General features: G+C 38.3%; 2 protein-coding genes across 3 annotated transcripts; one reads left to right on the top strand and one right to left on the bottom strand.

Annotated features, from left to right (window-relative positions):
- The first annotated feature begins 5,499 nt into the window (after positions 1 to 5,499).
- On the top strand, positions 5,500 to 10,581 carry nms (neuromedin S). 2 transcript variants are annotated; one of them, XM_044366576.1, is made up of 7 exons: positions 5,500 to 5,782; positions 7,791 to 7,837; positions 7,948 to 8,004; positions 8,397 to 8,423; positions 8,522 to 8,575; positions 9,047 to 9,121; positions 9,826 to 10,581. In XM_044366576.1, the coding sequence occupies exons 1-7, from the start codon at positions 5,710 to 5,712 to the stop codon at positions 9,856 to 9,858; spliced, it is 366 nt and encodes a 121-aa protein (XP_044222511.1). In that variant the 5' UTR covers positions 5,500 to 5,709; the 3' UTR covers positions 9,859 to 10,581. The 2 variants fall into 2 exon arrangements, with proteins under 2 accessions (XP_044222511.1, XP_044222510.1); XM_044366575.1 differs by lacking the exon at positions 9,826 to 10,581 and having other exon boundaries at positions 8,522 to 9,134.
- On the bottom strand, positions 10,193 to 14,669 carry pdcl3 (phosducin-like 3). The gene is made up of 6 exons (XM_044366574.1): positions 14,563 to 14,669; positions 12,381 to 12,498; positions 11,980 to 12,070; positions 11,634 to 11,777; positions 11,225 to 11,433; positions 10,193 to 10,865 (listed from the first exon to the last, which is right to left on the bottom strand). The coding sequence occupies exons 1-6, from the start codon at positions 14,566 to 14,568 to the stop codon at positions 10,717 to 10,719; spliced, it is 717 nt and encodes a 238-aa protein (XP_044222509.1). The 5' UTR covers positions 14,569 to 14,669; the 3' UTR covers positions 10,193 to 10,716.
- Between the last annotated feature and the right edge of the window lie 286 nt (positions 14,670 to 14,955).

Below are 14,955 nucleotides of genomic sequence, written 5' to 3'. Positions count from 1 at the left end.
AAACAGTCTTCCAAGGCTAAGGATGGACAATTAAAATGTTGACTTGTTTGTTCTAAAGGGCTGTTCAGAAATCTAGCAATGGATGTGAAAAAAGAAAGAGATGTGTATGTCTCTATGCATGTCAGAAAATGATTCACTAAAGCAGGATACATGCTACAGAACAAAAATGTTCTGTAAGAAAAAAAAGTTTAAGAGCAATGCTTAGGCATGGGAATATTGTAAGTTTTGTATAATAAAGAGTTTGGGAGTTTAGTAAGGAGGGGATGTCGTATACTGATGACATAATTAGCAGGGGACAATGCTGCACATGTGAGTAGCGAGGGCACAGATGTATAAAGATGAGCAGTTTCCATTCCAGACTGGAGGATTTAATTTGTGTCATATATGGTTAATATCAAACAGTAAGCTAACCACCGATTTTTGTTTTGTTTGAGGGTTGTAACATATTGCTCACTGACACTGATGTCATACATGCTACAGTATGTTAGCAGATGAGAGTCGAAAAGAGAGAGAGAGAGAGGGACAGGATGTGTTGAGGACCTTCAAATATGTTCATATTGCAGTTGAAGGTTCTGTCACTCAGATCTGGTGTTTTGTAATGAACATAAACAGCCAAAAGCTAGAGAGTTGCATTTTTTAATTCTCACCAAGACGACATAAGCAATAAGTGAAAAATCTGATCTCCAGGCTAAGCAGGGCTGGTGATGAATATATCAGTCACTACTGATTATTTAGGGCATAAATAAGCCCCTTCCCAAACACAAAACAGCCAACATCACTACAATGTCAGCCCTGTTGCCCAAACATAGATTGTCTGGAAAGATGACAAAACTCAAACCTTTAAAATGCTTGTTCATAAACCTTATGATGTCATGGATGCTTCATGGGGGAGTACCCAAAAAAGCACATTACACTGTACACCCATACACTTTTTTATGTACAGTTCATGTTGGTATCAGGTATTTAATCCTAGAGATGACCAAAGACTGTCATCCAAAAACATCACGTATAAGCAGCAGTTGAGAACATGAAGGTCTGTGGTGAGAATGTGGTCTTGTAGCCTAATGTGTCTGCTCTTTGACAGGGTGAAATCTATGAGTAGTTCTGTAGGACTTAATGAAACACTTCACTGTCCTCACATACACACTAACACACACACAGACAGAAGTGTGACTGTTGAAGCTGTGAGAATTGAACCCAGGAGCTTCACTGATCACTAAGTGGCCACCATGAGGGACCTCAGAATCCTTTCAGCACAGCAGTAAGACACAGTACGATCACGCCTGCCACAAAACCATGAAAAATGAAAGCATTGGTGCTGCATTGTTGGATGCAGGTGAAGAGCAATTTCACATTAAGCTATTGGACAGGGTTAATTAATAAATGGTCAATGTTAGTCTTCAATCCAATCAAAGCGCTTTACACTACATACAAACATTCACCTATTCACATACATTCATACGCTGATGGCGGAGGTTGAGGAGTAATTTGGGGTTCAGTATCTTGCCCAAGGATACTTCAATATGGGGACTGGAGGAGCCAGGGACTGCTGAACATCCAATTAGTGGACAACCCTTTCTACCTCTGAGCCACAGCCACCGGAAATGATCTAGACAAGTGTAAATAAAGAGAGGCAGGAGAGTAGCTGCTCCTCAGGATCCTCAAAGACTCCTCTGGAGAGAGAAAAAAGGTTCAGTCTGCCGCACAATAAAAAACATTTTAAACCTGATTCCCAAGTTGTGATTCTATTTCTTAATCAAAACAAAGATGGCAGCCAGAAATAACACATCTCCTTGCTCATTTTGTACAAAACGAGAAAAAGATGAATTCATAATAGTGCATTAAAATATAGAATAATAGAAAATCATTTAAATAACTTTTAATAAAACTGCTGTATCAGGCCAAAATTGTTGTTGTTTTTTTTTTATCAGGACTGTCTCGATGCTTCGTATTCCACATTCAGCACTTGGTTTTGTTACTCTTGCAAGTGTCGTGGAATGGAGCATGTCCATCTTTTCAAAATGTGAGTGTGAATAAGACGCTCTTCTGCTGCTTCTCTGTGGCTCAATTATTCCTATTTCCTTTGTTTTTTGTGCAGGCCAATCACACAAGATGGCCTGTGATTACCAGATCTTCAAATGCACTGCACACTGCCAAGATTCAAGAGTCAACAGTGTTTGAATTTATTAATTTATTGCTTTTTTATCTTTTCCACATGGCAGGGAAGCCGGCTCAATCAGTCTGCTGAGGAGCTTCCTTTTCACTCACACATAAGGTTGATTTGAATGCATTACTTGTTACTTGCAGTCATGCTGAATGAAATAAAATCAAAGGTGTAGATAGACAAGATGAAGTGAATCTGAAAACTATCTATTTTTTCTTGTGAGGTTTTAATACTCTTTTCGATTCCTTTATTCACAAAGTGTGAAAAGGGAAGGGGAAACTTTCATAAGCTGGAACTGTTAAATCCTTTCAGGCTACTTAATGATGTCTGGACACCAGCTCGATATATTGAGAAGAAGAAGAAAAAAAAAAAAACCCAAACCAACAGCAACTGTGCATCGCATTGGGAAACAAAATCTTTGATATATTTTTTGCCATTTGGTGGCAGAGGAACTGCACAACAAAATAAAAATCCAAGTTCATTAGCTACAGAGTTAAGTGATAATTCTCAAATTATTACACGCAATAAACAATATAATAATAAACTTGATACATTGTTGATACAAAAAATATTGAACAGGGGAGCTTTAAAAAAGCTCATGGCTCTCTTACAGCTTAAGTGCATTTATTCAGTGTTCAATAGATAAAAAAACACAGAAAGTGTTAGAGATAGAGAGACAGAGAGAGCTTTTTAGTGCTGCTGTGCAAACATAATAGATTACAGATGAGGTCATATTTATCTTGAAAGTCTAACATTTTCAGGTGGTGCAGAGGAAAAAGTGTTTGTGAAAGTCAAAGAGTTGATGGATAGAGATACATATTCCCTAAAATATGACTCAGAATCTTTTCCAAAAGGATTATTTAAATCATTTTACAATTACTTTGCCTTTTATATTCACCAAATTGCAGCACAAAGAATAGGCAATCAGCAGTCTAACATTAAGCCACATTTACTCCTCTTGGAAAGGTCAGATTTTGGTGTACAATCAAGTGTCAGTGTCAGGGGAAATGTGATTCCCTGGTTTAATGTGAATGTTTGTCTGGCTAAGTGTAGCTCTGTGTCTAGTCTACCTGATCTGGGCACTTAATCCCTGTGCAGAACGATGTACAGTGTCCACATGAGAGTATAACCTGACAGGTCTGTTACCTCATCAGTTAAATAAAACAACAGTGAATCAGGCTTTGACTCAACCTGTCTAACTCACTTAGCACAGCAGAGGAAACCTTTTCTGTCCTACAATAGAGGTGGTATCTTCCTTTTTGTCTAACAAGGACATTGCACATTAATCAACAACATTATGATGTAAATGCGCCAGATTTAGCCAAATTTCTGAAGTCCTTGGGCAGGTTAATGTTAGAAGTTAGGTGAGAAAAGCACATACAGTACAGCATGTATTCAGTTTTATTTCTTTAATAACTTCACTTAGGTTAAACTCCATTGCTGAGGTAGCTGTTCAGAGAGGAAGCTAGAAGGCATTGATGCCTTAGAACCTCCTGGAGGACATTTGTGGTGAAGCTTGGGCTTGTTTTGCCCAAGGAGCCCTTGAAGCAGAGAGGTGTCAGCAGGTCATAAAGGTTGCAGCTCACAGACGTAAAACCTCCGGTGTGTGAGGAGGTCAGGGAGGCTATGGAGAAGGACAAACCATTAGATGACTCAAGAAGTGGAAGCTCTTTTCAGCAGGACTGAGCTGCTGAACTCAAATGGAGATGTAGATGCATAAGGAGCACTTTGAGGAAGTCATAAACCTGACTCGCACGCCCTTTGTGGAGGAGGTAGAGTTAAGAGTGTAGCCGTACCAGTCTCTTGACAGAAATAACTAAAGGTGTTAACACATTTCTAGGTGGAAAGGCACTAGAGGAAGATGAAATTCACCCTGAGATGTTGACAGCACCAGGTTTTGATGGGTTGTCTTGGCTGACATGTTTCTTCATACCGTGGAGGTCATGATCAAGTTTCTTTGATCTTGCAGACAAGAGAGGTGACTCATTTTTAAAAAAAAACTGGGACTTGAGAGTGTGCTCCAATGTTTTTTGTCATCTTATAATAATGTGATAATGGGTGATCTCTTTATGTCAAGGAAACAAAAAGCTTGTTACCACAAGATAACAACAATCAAGAGAAAGCACCAAATCAACAGGACACAGTCGTGATCTAGCTAGTGTGGGATTAAGAGGAAAAAAAAAATCCAACAACAGCCATCGTTGGCATATTTTCATAATCTGTAATGACACATAATTGGTGCTCAAAGCAGAAATCCAAAACCTTCTGCAGATTGTTGCCCTCAGATGACACATCACATGTCTGGACCATGCAGATGACATAAAATACTACCACAGCACATTGGGATATGAAAATGGCATTGTCCTTACCATTACACTTGTTGTCATAATACAGCACATTAATCATTAAGGGTATATTCCTCTATCATATCAAATTTTCCCATAACATTTTTGATGCTCATAACAGAGTACTTAGGTGACCTCACTTTACATTATGATATTTCTCCCTAAAAAAAAATGTAAAACTTCTTAACGATGACAGAATGTTGCATTTTCTTTTCCAACCAGAAGTCAGCAGAGATGGGAGACATTTTTCTAAAAACTATAGCAGTTACATCATTATATAAAAAGCAAACATTCATCTTCTCACCTGTAGTGAATCACACTACTAAAAAAGCCTGTTACTCTTCTCGTAGACCATTAAGCTTGTCAGTTTCTCTGGCTAGTGGTAGTTCACCTGAACATAAGTGTACTCTGGTTGAAGGGCTCTACACTATAGATACTAGACAATGTGTTTATAACTCTAGTTTGTAGCAGACATCAGCAGACCACATTTCCTTATACATTAAGAATGGTTTTCACTGAGAATCACACATTACAGTTAGTCTACAGGTTTTCAAAAATTAAAAACCATACAAAGTAAAAATTTCATCTCATAGTAGGCTACTTTATTGTACTTCTGTTATCTCTGTTGTATTCATACAATTCATTCAAGCACACTCTCCCTTTAAACATTTGATGTAGTTCATAAGCATCTTTTTATTAGGGTTATCATCCATCTCCTTATGCAGTCATAATAAAAGCCTGACGTCAGTACACAGCCCAGGTTGCATCAGTTACGTTTAAAAACAACCCAGTATTCCCAGTATAGCGTTATTCCCGAAAACGGTCAAGTGCGTGTGTGTGTGTGTGTGTGTGAGAGAGAGAGAGAGAGACAGAGAGAGAGAGAGAGAGAGTTATGGGGGTGGAGGGTGCGGTGCGGATTTGCGCAAGCGGGTGTGCTGGTGACCGGTTCGGTGTGATTGGTCACCTTTGCGTAAGCGAGGATGCCTGTCAGCCATCAAAGTTGTGTGCTTTTAAACTGCTGCGTGCAGAGGGCACAGTGTTCAGACCACACAGCTGCTGGGGATCAAGATCAACGAGCAGACCCGAGTTGAGCTGAACTAAGCCGAGCTGAGCAGAGTGGTGCGCATCACCAGGCTCAACCTCTCCAAACAGCGCGCAAAAAGAGAGAAGAAGAAGAGGAGAAAGGAAAGATAAAGAGACATGACTCTGCCAACTGTGCGACAACTTCTACTTTTCTGTTTATTCTGGTGCCTTGGATGTTGGAGCATGACAGGTGGGTGATCACATTAAAACTGATAGACAGGTGTTGTATAACAAGGACTAACTCAACTACATCTAAATGCATGTTTTACTAAAATTAAAGCTTTGTTATGTAATTATGTCAGTGGTGATTTTAAATACAGTAAAAAGGATATAAATGTTCAACAACGGTCATTTATAAACATGCTTTTTTTTAGGAAAAATCTTTTTTAAAGAGAAATTCTTGGGTTTTATACTGTAAATGAACAAACCTGTAAATTATGTGGTCAAAAATGACTTTAAAACCACTAATAGGTTAATCTTGAGGTACATAAATGATGCAAAATTACAAGTCACCACAGAACAATAATATAGATGTGTGATAGTAGGAGATAAATGACCACAAAGTATAATAAAACTGAGTTTAAGTAGAAATGCCACTATGAACTTTTTTCAACCTTCCTCAACTCTTCAGATTCTCTGAAGGGGAAAAAAAACTGCAAAAATGCCTTCACCATCTCTCAACACACACACAATTGAATGTAAACTGTGAAGTTGAGTATATGAGGATCTAATTTAATAATTTTCTATTCTCATTTCACCTTAATCTAAATATCAACATATAAAGAGCAGTAAGTATTACTTTATAATTTAATACTTTATAATTTAACTAGTGGTTTTATTAATGATATGAAATCATGCTATCAATAAGGATAACTTCTGAGGTTGGTTGGTTTTCTTTCTCTCTTCTAGCTCACTCTTTAATCCATCACAGACCCCTCCAATGGATGCTTTAAACATTTATATACAATACCTTCTGGAAATGAGCTGCAGAGCTTCTGGACTAAAACCAGTTAATTAACAGCTTATTAACTTTAACAGCTGGATTATTGTAGGAGAAGAACCTTTTATGAATTGATTACTGGATCTTATTTTCTTTCATTGTGGTTTTATGTGTTGCTCTCATGCATTTCTTTGGCTTATGTCAAGCACTTTTCTTCTCATTAATTATTTGTTAGTAGTGACTTTCTAATAAGCCACCACATCAAGCAATTGAGTCACACATTTCCTACTTTAACCCATCAAGTCTGCAGATATAAATTACGATGTAAATAAAGTCATTTAAAAAATAATTTTAGTCTGGATGCTGTGCAGTATATTTTCAGAGGGTGGTCTTCCTGAGAGAGCTACTACATATTAGATACTGACACCAGTCAAAAGAATTTTTGACCAAAAGATATCCTCATTAATGGCTTATGACTTGCCTGTAAATCATTCCAAAATTATTTATGAATAACAAGAGAGCCTAAACCTTTGTGTGCCTTATTGGAGAGTAGCACCAAGTAATTGAGATGGCTGAAAAGCAAATAATTCCACTGATCTCTTCCAGTGTGTGTGCTGTTACATTAACCACGCCCACACACATTGATGTCAGGATGTAAATCTCCAGAGTACACGTCACTGCAGCAAGGAGAGAACCTCAACCAAAACAAGATCTTTAAAGTTGAAATCAAAGGAATCTCTTCCACAGTGAACCAACAAATCAGTGAGGAGCATAACATTATTATATATATTATAAGATATTCTAGTTTATGACTCAAATTTGGATTCAAGACAATTATTAATGTGTAAAAATACCAACTCATTTTTGCAGAAAGCCTCACCATTTTCTTCAAAATGCGCTTTTTTAAATATGTGATTGGTCTTATAAGAATATTGCATGAGATTTAATTAATAAAACAACAAACACACTTAAATTCCTATTGAATTAGTATATTATTATTGTACAATGTCACAGTGATTATCCCAATACATTTACTATTATAAAGGTAATGATATTTGTATCAAACAAACATGAGATGATGCTTCCCTAATCCAAAACAATTTGATACATTTGATTTATCAGCTGCACCAGTTGTGTAACCATTAATACTCGTTGTATATTTGTTCTACTGTATTTTGGGTAATAACTTTCCAATATAAGCAATATTTTTAGTGTGACTGAAAATATTAACTAGTCCTCACATGTGCTCTTTATGCAGATGCCAGTCTTCTCGATCAGTGGGAAGAAGGGATTGCGTTAAGAAAGGTAGAGAATTATCTACTGTTGCTGTTCAGTCTTTAATACCAAGACTGAGATATTGTGTTGCATTCACTGTCCATTATTCAGTCATAGTGAAGTGTGCTGTTTGTCTGCAGATTCGAGACATCCAAAATGATGACTTGAGTGATGTTTTGTTGAGAGACGAGAATGAGGTAGGTGAAGAGAAAAGACCAAAAACATGTTCAAGTCACTTTAAATCAATTACTTTATCAGACATATTACTGTCAAATTAATTGTGATATCTTTGACTGGAGATGATTGGTGGCCTCTATGGTAAGACAGTGGTACTGCTGACGTTCAAGTTAAAAATAACCAGCAAATTTCCCATCAGTCCCATCTCTGACACGCTGCTCGGTGGCATTAACAGATTATATATAAAAAAACATTTTACAATTCTAAAAAAAATAGTAGTTCACAGCTTTTAGAGGTAGATCATAAAAAATAAAGTAGTGTGACTGTGCAGGTGGTGGATCAAACAAAAGGAATATATATATATAATCTCCAGTATAATCATTTATTAATCTGACACTGTGTTTCTCCACAGAATCAAGTCCAGAATGTTTTCAAAAGAGTAAGTTTTCCTCTCAGCTCTGCTTATTTTTTTGTTTCTGACGTCTGATATTTGTTCAGCAGCAGCTCGTTGACTTTGGAATTTCTCCTTTTTTTCAGTTCCTGTTTCATTACTCTAAAGCTCTCAACTCTGTTGGAGCTGTACAGCACCAGGTACCAGCACAAGAGCCGTACAGCTCTTCATTTTTTCAATTCGTCATGTCTGGAAACATCATATTACAGAGTTATTGCTTTCATTTAACTTCATTGATTCCAAACACAAGTTTTTGTCTGACTTTCTGTCATTTAAATGGTAACAGAGGTGGCAAATTGTCTGAAACTGTCAACATTTTAAATCAGGAAATATCAGATCAAGACTAAATAAACTAGATGCAACAATTACTGTTCACTGTTCACTGGACTCAGTAGGACCGGACCTGATATAATCATATTGATGGATTATAATTCTATCATTGTGTTATGTATTTCTATAAACTGCTACAATACTCATGCATGTGTTTGACTTAGTGCTATTATTAGTCTGAACACATTAAAATGATTTGATTTGTGTATTTCGTCTGATGTCATCTGAACCTCTGCTTCTATTCCTCTTTTTTACGCTGCTTCATCTCTTTCCTCCTCCAGGCTAACTCAGTTCACCCTCTGATGCGACTTTCCCCCAAGCTTTCCCAGAGGAGAAAGAAGAAGGTGCTGCTTTTGGTGAGAAAATGTCACAGATACACACACAGTTAGCTGTATGTTTAAGAAGGTAAAGAAGATGTACTGTAGAGGAGATGAAATAGGGCTTCAACCATCCAGGGAAAAACAGAGAAATAACACAGGTGTGAAATGTCCTAAACACTGAAAAAGTAACAGAAAAACACCTCTGATTAAAGCTTTTTAGGACCATGTCATTCAGTTTGGGCCCATATGAAGCTTCCTTTTAGGCTTCCTGTCTTTGGCATGTTTCAGAGCAGTGGCTCCAAGTCTTTTGGCACATGTTGAATGTCTGAGTTGTGAGTAGTTGTATCACTCAGTTTGTTTCATTTGAAGAAAAAAGATGAGAAAAGTTTAAGAAAAAAAAGAATCTAAATGTGAGCAGCCCAAGATTATTTTTCTTTCTTCTTGTCCCATTCATCATTTTGCAACGCCTCAGATTTATTTTGCAACCCTTTGAAGGGCCCTGACCCCCAGGTTTGGAAGCACTGTTTTAAAAAGGTTCCTCAGGTAGAAAATTAATCAACACAAAGAACAAAGACAACTTCCATGGTTTCCCCGCTGCCTGAGGTCTGAAAATGGACCTTTTGAGGAGGCTTCCTGGTTACAGAACAAAGCAGTGGTGAACCAGTGAATCACATCACTGTTCAGGTTGGTTCTAATTCTAACACTGACTTTCCTCTTTCTCTGTCTTGCTCATGAAACAGAAGATTCGAGCTCTGCCGGAGGGGATGTTGTAAAAGAAAACTCTAAAATTAAAAAAAAGAAAACAAAAGGAAATCACATTTAATAGAAGAGGAGCAGCAGGCAGCTACCGCCTCTGGATCATCACACCCAACAACAGCTGGTGGAGCATCTCTGACATGTCTCTCCAGGCAGAAACATGACGTCGTGTTCCCAGAAAATAAATTATTCTGTAGACGGAAAACAGAACTGCACTGCCATGCCTCTTCCTGCTTCCAAATGTAAATCAGCCTCAACTCAATGTGAACTGTTCCCACGCACAAACCTGCCATGTTGCACCGTCGGACAAGACACGGGTGTCAGAAAATACAAGCAGAACACTCACAATACCTCTTAAACAAGTCCTTTATAAATCAACCGTGACACAGATTCCAATAAAAATGAGCATTTAGACAAACACTGGCATTATTTACTGTGGCAAAGAGATGAACTCGTATTTAATTTAACTGTTTTAAACGTACATGTACATTTTGTGACATATATATATATCATGAAACATAATTAAAAAGTTCAAATTTGTCTTTGATGCTTTTGTTAAGATTCGCGTTATTGAGTTAGATGTTTATTCAAATTACAAAAGGTTGAATGTTGTGCTGTTTCCCCACTTTCCCCATTGAGAACAACGGGAGGACGGGTGGTTCAACAACAAGGTCACAGGTATGATTCTCTCCAGCCGAGCGGCTCAGCATAAGAGCACCAAGTTAAAATATGAAAAGTATGTGCTGATAAAAAGGAGATGAGACCCCTTCTCTGTCCCTGCTCACACCATCACCAGATGTTTTGTTTTTTTTACAGTCCTCTGAGTGTTTTGGCGGCCACGCAGCCCGTCTGTTCAACTGTGACAGATTTCTTTCTTAGTAGTCCTCGTCCTCAGAGTCACTGTCCTTCCGTGTGGGAAGCGAACATCTGATTGATGACATTAGTTTGTCTTCGATTTGCTTCCTGGGGTTTTCCTCCAGGTCTGTCTTCACCGCTCCAGTCTCTGATAACCTCCACTCCAGCTCTGGATGAGACACACAAATCAAATTACAAACACTTCACTCACAAAATATGACCAAAACAGACAGGATGTGACTGTCACACTGTCACCAGTGTAAATGAATCAAAGAGAAATCGTATCAGCTCAAGAAGACTAAGACTTCACACAAAATCAAGTGTCACACTAGCACTGCAAGAGCTGTAGTTTTTTTTTATCATTATAACAGGTTAACTTACTGAGACAAATTTAAAACGTTTACATTTGCATATAAATGCATTTAAATTTCAAGTATGCTGTCACATTCAATGACTCTCCAGAATAATAGGTCAAACCGGTGTTACTTCACACTCTGTAGCTTTTTAAGCCAGCACGTCGCCTCCTACCTTCAACTTTGAGGTTCATGCCGCTGAAGACCAGCGGCCCGATGAACTGGGCCTTCATCTCTCCCTCAAAGTAGACGAAGACGGTGGGCAGGTTGCGGTCGGGGTAGTTGGGGATGCAGGTGGTGGAGATGGATTTGAGAAACTTGGTCTGAGGGAATTTCCTGGCCAGTATGCTCAGGTGCTGGTTGATCAGTGTGCACAGAGGGATTCTGGGAAACCAGAAGGACAGGCCGGTTAGTACTGCGCTTTTTGGTTAAAGTGTTGTGAAACCAAAGTGGCGGAGAGACTGATGGGCTGAAAACTGGAACAGCACCTGATGTTTTTTGTCCTTATTTCTTGTATATTTAACACATTTTGAAGAGTCTTGTCTCATATTTGTTAAAGCACTTGATTTAGTTGGATGACCTACCCCTGTTTGTAGAGGTGCAGCACCACCCAGATGCCTTCTCCAGCGTTGTTGACCTCTTTGACGTAGTCCTGTCCGGAGATTTCAACCACCTCTCCAAACACGTTCTTTATCTGAGTGGCCTTCCACTCTGCAAGACGCTTCTGTCTGCAAAGAGACACAACTCACATCAGTGAACCGCTGTCAGAGCGGAGGGCATAAGGGTTAGACGTGTTGTGGTCAATTTTAGGAAATAAGCACGTTTCCAGCAGTTCTTCACATATATAACCACATACAGTGTAGTGTGGATGGCTGATGGTTGGCAGTTGCCCAGTGCAGCTAGCTCACTGCCGGCAGAACATACACTCACCTGTACATCTCGATGGCAGCTTCATCTTCTTCACTGAACTCATCTTCATTCTCTTCCAGCTCTTCCAGTGTCATGCTCTCATATGTTTTAACTGTTCAGAGAAACAACAGCTGATTACATGTTCCCCTCAGTGATCATTTGAATAGGGTCAAGTTAGTCTGACACTGAACAGAACTATCAAATATCATATTTGATATAATTTACATTGTTTTGATTGGTGGATACAATAGTCAGAACAGCCTTTTACACACCGTATCTCTGCTAATAACACAATTACAGGGGTAAGAAGGCAATATGGTTTTTGTGATTTGGGTGAAATGAGCCTTAAAATAGGGTTCTGTGAGATGGAAACATTAAGAGATAAAGACTAACAGACGTGTATCCTAATCCGTCTCTCTTACCGACAGACTGCTGCTGAAGGGCCAGCTCCTCCTCTTCATCATCTTTAGGTGTCTCCTTGGGAGGAAGAATACCTTTCTTCCTCAGGATATCGTTCCACTCTGTGTCTTCATTCGGGTCCTGGAGAGGAAACGGAGCATATATCATTTCAGATCAATTAAATCTAGTAGTTTAATGTTGAAGATTAAAAATCAGATCAAAACCACATTGTCTTGTTCAGCTGGAAATAAATTCTGACTTACATTGAAATTTTCCACCCAAAGTTTAAAACTAGACTGACTGGGAGGAAAAGCAACCTTGAGACAGTGTCTAGACAGACCTGCAGGCTGCTGTTTCTACAGCAACGCTGACAGGATAAGCAGCTTGAAAATGGATGGATGGAAGCTGCAGGACGAAAATCTACGATAGGTCCACTAACAACGCCTGACCCACCAATGAGCAACGTAATTTACTGTGTTCGTTGTAGAGCTGCAACGATTAGTTGATAAATGGATTAGTCGATCAACAATGATGATCGAATCATCTTTTTAGTCATTTTTTAAGCAAAAACATTAAATATTTGGTGGTTTAAGCTTCTCAAATATGATGATTTTAGCCTTTTAAAAGGTGTGATAGTAAATGGAGAATCTTTGGAATTTGGACTGTTGGTTGGAAAAAAACAAGACATTAGAAGATGACATCATAAGCTCTATCAAATTATAATGGGCGAGTTTTACCATTTCCCCATATTTTACAGACAAGACTATTAAATCGAGAAAATAATGTGAGGGATTGATGGATAATAAAAATTATAGTGAGTTACAGCCGTGACTCTGTGTGGATGCAGCTGGTGGAAAGCAGGCTGCTGCTTTAAAGATCTCTTTTGTATTTTAATATAAAGATATTATACAAGTAACACATACAATACAGGAGTTACTGTGGTCGTTTTTAACAGAGGTGGAAAGCTTTGGCTGAAATAAAGACCACAACACTATAAAAAACACACTTTTAAGAGATAACACATTAACCTCAATGCTATTTCACACATCAACCGTCATATTTCATAGGTGTGACATGTTTAGACTGACATCTACTAACTACACTGATCACCAGAAGAGAAACATCAGGAAGTGGTGGTCCACCACCTCTGCTAAGCAAGGATCAGGTAAATACAAGGTTTTGTAGATTACATTTTCCAGTAGTGCTGAAAGCAATTATTTTCTTGTTTTAACAGTTTGTTGATGTGTTTAAAGCTGCAACAATTAGTCACTGACTAATTAAAATTATCACCAACTGTTTTGATAATCGATTCATTATTTGGAGTCATTTCTAAAGAAAAATGTTCAAATTTTCTGATTCCAGCTTCTTAAATTTGAATATGTTCTGGTTTCTTTAGTCCTCTATGAGAGTAAACTAAATAACTTTGGGTTGTGGACAAAACAAGACATTTGAAGACGTCAACTCTGACTTTGGGAAACACTGTTGGACATTTTTCACCATTTTCTTACATTTTATGGACCAAAAACTAATCAACCGATCGAGAAAATCGACAGATTTAGCGATAATGATATTAATTGTTTGTTGTAGCCATAGATTGCTTGGTTAACTGATCAAAGTTATCCCCAGCGAGTCATTTCATCAGTAAGAATATCAAATGTTTGATAGTTTGGCAGCTTTCCAACTGATGCTGAATCATCGGCTGACTGTGACGATATTTCTGTTTTACGTCACTGTAGACTGAATATCTTCGAGCTTTTAAACAGCTTCTCGGACAACATAAGAAACAATATCATATGATACGTTATGGACTCTATAAATGACTGGTATGAATCAACACTTATTCAAAAACAACTTAATCGAAACATTACGAAGATTAATGAAGATGATTGCTTAATCACTCAATCTATTTCACGACATTGTTACAACCATTTTTTGTTATTAAAGAAGCGTCATATGTTCATTTTGGAATCGTTTCTTTCTTAACTAATTGGTTAGTCAGAAATCGTTTCAGCTCCAGACGTGTGTGTAAGTGTAAGTGTTGGAGGATATGAAGCTCTCAGCAAGCTAACAGTGGAGCTAACATTAGCTACTTCTGGTGCTTCAAAGTCCCGCCGCGAAATTATCTCAAGACACAACTCAGACATCAAAAGCTCCTTCTCCAGCGTTACATCACAGCGTGTTAAAGTCTAATAAAGCTTTACCAACCTGCATTTTGACAGATACAAGTTTCCTCTCAAATCACACCCCTGCTCTTCCCCACACACGGAAACAGAAGGACCGCAGACCAACGGATTCCGGCGGAAAACAAAAAGCCTTCAGCGTCTTAAATAAGCAAACAGTGCGCCAAGGGTTCAAATAAAATCACTCTCGCTCAGTATATTCCCAGTCAGATATACACAGCAATGTCTTTTCTTTAATACAAGGTAACAGTTATATAATTTTTACTTAAATAGTCAAGATACCGATGTTCTAGCGGACAATAATACAAGTGACACCAAGTTCCTTTTGAGGCTCAATATGACCATATAAGGAGTCGGAGCGCAGCTTTCCATTTGTGGCAGAAACTTAACAGCTGCTCGCTCACTTACTCACACACAC

Source organism: Thunnus albacares, chromosome 11, assembly GCF_914725855.1.
Source record: "Thunnus albacares chromosome 11, fThuAlb1.1, whole genome shotgun sequence".
In the NCBI taxonomy this organism is placed as follows: domain Eukaryota; kingdom Metazoa; phylum Chordata; class Actinopteri; order Scombriformes; family Scombridae; genus Thunnus; species Thunnus albacares.
The sequence above is the reverse complement of the archived record's forward strand: the minus strand, read 5'-3'. Positions and strand labels throughout refer to the sequence as shown.

Excerpts from the sequence above, each read along its gene's own strand:
- pdcl3 (XM_044366574.1), bottom strand. Across the intron at positions 12,071-12,380 it reads CCTTCAGCAGCAGTCTGTCG|TTAAAACATATGAGAGCATG; the intron begins GTAAGAGAGACG and ends TTCTCTGAACAG. Across the intron at positions 10,866-11,224 it reads CATGAACCTCAAAGTTGAAG|AGCTGGAGTGGAGGTTATCA; the intron begins GTAGGAGGCGAC and ends TGTCTCATCCAG.
- nms (XM_044366575.1), top strand. The coding sequence starts at position 5,710 with ATGACTCTGCCAACTGTGCGACAACTTCTACTTTTCTGTTTATTCTGG. Across the intron at positions 7,838-7,947 it reads AAGGGATTGCGTTAAGAAAG|ATTCGAGACATCCAAAATGA; the intron begins GTAGAGAATTAT and ends GTTTGTCTGCAG. Across the intron at positions 8,005-8,396 it reads TGTTGAGAGACGAGAATGAG|AATCAAGTCCAGAATGTTTT; the intron begins GTAGGTGAAGAG and ends GTTTCTCCACAG.